The 7,162-nt window shown below is 40.6% G+C and overlaps 1 protein-coding gene across 1 annotated transcript in view; it reads right to left on the reverse strand.

The window, feature by feature from the left end:
• Positions 1–2,257, reverse strand: part of ccdc33 (coiled-coil domain containing 33) — a 31,218-nt gene extending 28,961 nt beyond the window's left edge. Inside the window, exon 1 of the mRNA XM_078167864.1 lies at positions 2,062–2,257. Within this exon, the coding sequence (XP_078023990.1) occupies positions 2,062–2,121 (60 nt within the window). The 5' untranslated portion in view covers positions 2,122–2,257. The remainder of the gene's footprint in view (positions 1–2,061) is intronic.
• Between the last annotated feature and the right edge of the window lie 4,905 nt (positions 2,258–7,162).

Raw genomic sequence — 7,162 nt, forward strand, 5'->3', positions numbered from 1 at the left:
GTTCTGCCAGGCTGAGTACTGTTTAGAAACACAGAGTTTGCCAAGAGTGTCATTTACACACCGCCTGATGAGTGCTTCTCCATGGGGACCTTTGTGCTTAAAATGTCATTGGCTGAGGCTCCTCTGAGCGCACACAAAGGTCACCAGTGACACCGGCTCCAAAGCTCTGTATTGATTCCCAATCTACCGCCATAATTCCTGACAATTACAGACGGAACTGAAATTCTAATCATGGAAATACATTCAGTGCGAGGATGGATGTGGAATTGTAATGTCGTGCAAATACATGTATAATTCAATCTGAGGTCAGAGTTTCCCTCATGTGTTAGAGGACACACGTGCGTTTTCCCACTGGTGCATCAACACGTGTCGTGATTTAATGATAATATTAATACTTTCAGTATTAATATTAAACATCTACTGTCAACACAAGACAAATATTGAATGTGAAAAAATGGTGATGTACAAATATCACCTCGTACAATGAGACATGACAGGCTGACAGATAAAATGTTCCATCTGACCATCTGTATAACTGTGACTGAAGTGAAGTCACTGGAGGGAAACAATCAGCATCTAGCTAAAAAATAATAATAAAAGCTTAATTTTTCTATTGTTTCTGTTATAAATATATTTTTTATATAAAAAATAATAAATAAATAATAAAAAGGTTGAGCACAGTCATAGCTCCTGGACAATAATTTGCAAATTCCTGCACAACTGTACACTTAAATGAATAAATATATAAATATATATTTTCTAGTGCAAAGATATTTGGCAACAAAACATTTCTGATTCTGATTAATCTGATCTTATTAATTGTGGTACACATTTGAAGTACTTTGATAGCACAATGTCATCAAAGGCGTGTCAGACTGGCACATGTTTGTTATTTAGAACTGAAGACATTTTTAAGATGCAAAAAATAAACAAACAAACACAGAGCTATGTGGCTGTATGGAGAGGATGAGTGTGTATGAAGTGGCCTGTTGCCTGCCTGAGCACAGATGGTGGCAGAGCAGGATGTACCGACCTGTACTTTTGCCCACATGCGCGTGCACATATACACACTCACACACACACACATACACACACAAACATACAGAATAATCACATATGCATGGATGCATATGTAAATGCTGCCCTCATACATGCACACCCACACACTGATTGGCCAAGTTAAGAGCTCATTGTATGGCACAGGAAGTGACTGCAGATAGACAGATTGGGCATTTAAGAAGGTGTCACACGTGTTTTACAAAGATCAGGAGTCAAAACCCCAACGTACTCGTAATTCTGTAATCACAACAGTTTCTTTCCTTTTTTTTAACGGTAACGCGAGCAATCCAGACATGTCGATCAAAGGCTGACTGCGGTTCACAGAGACATCCAAGGCCAAGCAGGATAATTAGTGCACCAGAGCGATCAATACTCCTCATGTGGGGGTTGAATGCGGAGGAAAAAAGCAATCTAAGGAACATTTCGAGGAGAACTGCAAGGGAGAGCAAAATCCAAACATGCTGCATTCATTACAAAGTGAAAGATTTGCATCAGTGGGAGGAATTTCCACTCACTGTATGTAATGAGTACATACTGGCTGCAGGATGTCCTGCTTTTTTGCTCTGTAGTAAAACCCTTAATATTCATTATTTATATTCTAAACAGAGAGGTACACAACATATTGATTACTAGCAAAAGCTATTGAGAGATCCTCAGTGAGCATACAGACAAGTGGTAAAGACTGGAGACAAATGGCAAGGCGTAAAGACAGGAAGACGGATAGATAGGTGGATGAATGAAGGCGAGGGTTCAGCTGATCGATCGGCAGAGGAAGAGTAGAGCTCCCTCGGGAGGGCTGGGGCCTTTTTAGCGCCATGTGAGAAGAGAAGGATGACATGTTTCCCTTTTGAGGTGCTGAGTATGTGAGGGAGGGTTTTGCCATCATGGCCAGGATGGAAAGATGCATGAGAGGAGAGTGTGTGGCCACGGCGCTCTGTGGCGTGACAGACGGTGATAGCGAGTGACAAACAGAGCTCTCTGAGAGAGGAGAGGAAGACATACTGGTTCTCCAGACTCCAGTTCCTCGCCATGACGCTGGGATGTAAGCCATGCCCTGCCCATCCTCGCTCTGTCATCGCCATCAAGAGAAACACAGAGCTTTTTGATTCAATCTGGAGGCTTTTTGGTGCATCATCCCGTCGTCTTTCTGGAAGTACTTCAGGGGGAAACCCAATTAAAAACGGGCCAAAAAGGAGCACGACAAGCATACCTGAAGTCAGCCCTGTGCAGCGAGCTGTGGAGGTTGGAAGCAGGAGGGTGGAAAATATATTGTGGTCACAGCCAATCCTGCTGCTTGTGGGGTGGAGAGCTTCATGGCATCCTTTAAAACCAAATGACACAGAAAAAACAGCTTAATTACACAACACACAAAATACAACAAAAATGTTCAGCTGTCACTATACATATAAATACATACGGTATGCCATTTACATTAAACTGAGTGATGGAAACATGCCTTCAGTGGAAACAGAGAATTGCTCGCTGATTTCCAGAATAATAAGAACGTGTAATGGCTACCCCCACTCACAAAAGGCATAAATGAAAACATGATGTGGGTGTCGACCGCCGTCCCTGCTGCAGATTAAGGTTCTGACACTCAGCTAGGAAATCCATTTGAGCGGACAAAATAAATAAAACATCGAGTTGCACCATTTGCACCTTGGCAACAGCTTCACTATTATTAGAAGACCGGTAGGTGCAGGAGAGACAGAGACGGAAAAGCTCCAACTGTGTCCAGACAAGCCAGACTTCACACACATATAACCCAGCCTGAAAATGATACTGTGACACCAGCGGCTCTACAAATGGCTCTACACTCACACTTCATTCACTATTATTATCATTCTCTGAGATCTGAAAAGTGAGATAAAACTGCCTTATCAATATAAAATAAAAATAAACATAGGACAGAATACTAAAAGGAAATCACAATAATTCTCCTTTTCTGTTTAAGATGACTCTGGGAAGGACAGTATGACCCTTAAAAACAGTTGGACATTTAAGAAAATGTTTATTTGCTTTCTTGCCGAGAGTTAGACGGTAAGATAAATTCTACTGTCATATCTGCGCATAAAGCTACAGCTTGCAGCCTATTAGCTATAATCTTAGCACAAGGACTGATAACAGCCAGCCTGGCTGGCCATTAAACACAGGGATTTCAAGCAAAAACATGATCTTTTCCTGACCATAAACAAGTGTTTTTTGTGCCTAAACATATCCAATTTATTATTTAACCACAGGGTTGTTGAAATGTACAGAAACGGCCACTAGCTCACCTGGTAAAGCGGGCACCCCATGTGCAGGGGCTGTGTCCTTGCCACAGCGGTTCTGGGCTCTGGCCCTTTGCTGCATGTTATTCCCCTTCTCTCTTCCCCCTTTCACCTTGGATCTGTCCTATTAAATAAAGGCAAAAAGCCCCCCAAAATATCTTTAAAACATAAAGGTTCAATTGCTACATAATAATGTATAAAGTTACGTATCTGTGGTGTGCAGAAATGTACAATGTCAACATTTATTCTGGTGATTGGGTTGTTTTTTCTGTGCAACAAAACTACCTGAAAAATTAAATAAAATTGTTTTTTACGATGTGTTATGTGCCAGACTATTTCTTGGCTGGGAGCAGTGACTTCCTAGAGTTTTGTTGTCATTGTAAGGTTGCCAGGAAACCTCCAGTGAGTCACTGCTCCCAGCAAAGAAAAATTTCAACACATACTGTTATCAGCCTAGATGTTAAGCTAAGCAAAATGGCTGCTGGCTGTAGCTTCATATTTAGCGTACAGACATGCGAATGTATCAATTCTTTTATCTAATTTCCAAAAATACTGAACGACTACTTCAAAATGATGAACAATGACACTGAACCATGAGGTGGACCTTGGTGATAAAATGTCACCTCAACAGAGGTGTAATCATTGATGGTGGTTCCTTTACCACATAACCGCGCCCACATTTGCTTCACACATTCAAGCTTTTCAGCCTGCAGTGCACAGGACAGTTGTCCATTGTCTGTCTTAATTGATGTCAGAGCCCTGAGGTGCATTAGTGCGTTACAGGATGAGCCCATGCTGGTGTGCATTTGGCCTGTCCATAAGAAGCACCCAACCTCGCCCACCAGCTGCATATTGATTGTACGGCTCATAGAGGCAGAATAAAAGCTGGGGGGATATTTTTTCTGACTGACCTATTTGACTGATAGTGAGGGACAATGTTGACCTGGGTTGGTATAAGGCGCACTGCAGAGGGATCTTCATTGGGCTTTTCCACAGCCTGCAGGAGCTCCTAAAAGCAAAACTGATTTATTGAGCAGGAGAGAAAAGGAAGGTAGAGCTCATGCACACCACAAATCTATCACACTGTCCACTCTGCAAACATGGCACATCTCTACTGGTAAGTTTAGAGTTGTAGAGTTATGCACTATCACATGCAGCCATTTAAACTCCTGCTATTCAACACCACCTGGGAGGCAGGAGATCAATGGAAAGATTCAGTTAATATCAAATTCTCACTCTGCTTGATTAAGTTAGCATCTTTTTCATCTCGCTGGCACAGAGCTGTGAAAAAAGGAAAACTGAGATCGGGTATCTTATCAGATATTCCAAAGATCTAATTAAAGCAAAATGATTTGTCCACATTATAATTGCTTGAATCCAGAGACCGTAAACTCTTCCTCACGTCTCACTGGATATTCATCAATTTAATCCATTTATCAGCCAACAGAGGGAAATGTGGGGATGATAATAAATATATAAACCGCTCATGTTAGTTGGGGAAAAGCAGACTCACTTCAAACCATAGGTGTAGATTTCAGGAGGGGATTGATGCAGAAAAAGCATCAACTGGTGCATGAAAATTTGCTAGAATGCAGGAAACGCCATTACATTTTTTTAGCAAAGGACTCCCTTTGCTCCCTCACCAAAATGTTTCTCTTAAAAAAGTCATACCAGATTCTTGGAATGTATTGATCAGCTTGTTTATGTGTCAAAGTGTGCACTTTGTTAAGATCAATCTATTGCTAGAAAAAGCTTTTGAAGGTTATTGGAAAGTTCTGCAGATAGAATATTGAGAAATACGACACACAATCCACCTACAGTACCATGAAATGCATTGATACAGAAAACACTGAAGAGACTAGACTGGTGATATTCTGTATTTTTCTCATTGTCAACAAATTAGAGGTAGGCGATATGGCACTAAAATAATATCACAATATTTCAGGGTGTTTTTGCGATAACAATGTTCTTGACGGTATGACAAATTAGTAAAAAATAATAATTTAGTATTAATTTAAATAAACAGAATGGCAACAAAATAAGTGACATGGTTTTTACGTCAACAGAAATATTCAGTAGAAACTAAGCAAAAATTATCTCTCATTTTCCCCTCAGGGATCAATAAAGTATTTTCTGATAAATCTACCACAAATTACACATTTAAACAGTTCCCAAATACAAAAAATGTACCTTGGAATATATATATATATATATATATATATATATATATATAAATCAAGAGGCTATTTCATTCTTTTAGCAAAATCCTAAATGATTGAGTTGTTTTTTTTCCCACCTGGACCTTTATGCTCCGCCATTTCTCCTCTAATCATCACGCTGTAACCTGTGACAGGCTGTTATGCTACCAGAACTACTGCACATTCACATGTAGTTTTTTGTCATCACACAGGTTTACATCACCAAGCGTTTATGTCAAAATCACCTGACGACACCGCCTCCCGTGTGCACACAGCAAGAGAGGAGAGGGAGAGATGCTGTACTGCTGCCAGAGGAGCCGCTGAATGAGTTTCCTCTGAGTAGTAATCTGCTAAAAGAGTCTGAGAAGTCCGGGGCTGTTCATAAGACATTCAGGACGCCACGGTTTATTCCATACTACTGAAGTTGCTCCTCTATTTGGAACCACTGCAGACTAGACTTTGCTTTCAGCCATGCTTGTTATTGCTGTGTGTAACAGTATGACATCAGTATGTCAAGCTGAAATATCACGAGAATCACAATATGAATTTTTAATAGGATTTTAAAGATTAAACTGGTATTATTATGAACGAGATGATATGGCACACCCCTACAACAAATACCATGAAATAATGAGAACCAACATCGTATTGGTCGCAGGAGTTGCAGGTGATGACGGTGACGCAGGTGACGCAGGTGACGCAGGGGACACGTCCCCTCAATATTTAGGACATATGCTTATGTTCCTGCCAATAAGAACATGAGTTAAGGACATTTACACTATAAATGGATGCAGAAAAAGCACAAGGTGGTGCATAAACAATTACCAGAATGCAGGAAATTGCATCGTTGATGCTCAAAATTGACTGGCGGAGGACCCTCATTTGATATGTGCCCCCCCTTAACTCCATGCCCTCCCTTAAACATACTGAAGGTTGTAAATTTGAGTGGTAAAAGACAGGAAACAGGCAGAATGTGGCACCTAGGCACAGCAATGTTACTGCCACAGTGGGGCAGTAGTCCATTAAGCTATAATCCAGTCCTGTAGTATAAAATCTCCTCAGCAGCAGAATTTACTGCATAGTTCACCTGGCAAGACACAGTGTTGATAGTCAGTAGGTCTAACATCTCTCACTGGGGAATTTAAAAAAAAAAAAAAAAAAAACTAGAACCACAGGACTTGACAAACAGTGATTACAGCTCAGAGCTCTCAAGAGGGTCCTCCATTAACAACGCTGCACAAATCAATGTTTATGGCCATCATAAAATACTGCAAACTAGGAAGCCCCCAAAGCCCCCAAAGCCTGATTCATCCATAAAATCTGTTTTTTACACACCAAATTCAAACAGCTTCAAGCTGATTTAACCTTAAACCAGTCCACCAGTGCTTTATCTCCCTGCTGTAACTGACTCTGCAGTTTAGTCCCAGTGACCACAAATGAAGAACAATGAGGTGCTGGTAGTAATGCCCAGTTATACTGACCTTGATTCTTGAACATAAATAAGTATCACAAAGATATTTGAAGCAACATATGGAGGGGAGTGGGCCAAAGCTGTGTGGAGATGCAAGCATGTTTATTATACATGGAATTACCTACGTATAATAAATGTAAAGGTTTTGTGCTACAACAAAATGC

This window comes from Epinephelus lanceolatus, chromosome 5, assembly GCF_041903045.1.
Source record: "Epinephelus lanceolatus isolate andai-2023 chromosome 5, ASM4190304v1, whole genome shotgun sequence".
Classification (NCBI taxonomy): domain Eukaryota; kingdom Metazoa; phylum Chordata; class Actinopteri; order Perciformes; family Serranidae; genus Epinephelus; species Epinephelus lanceolatus.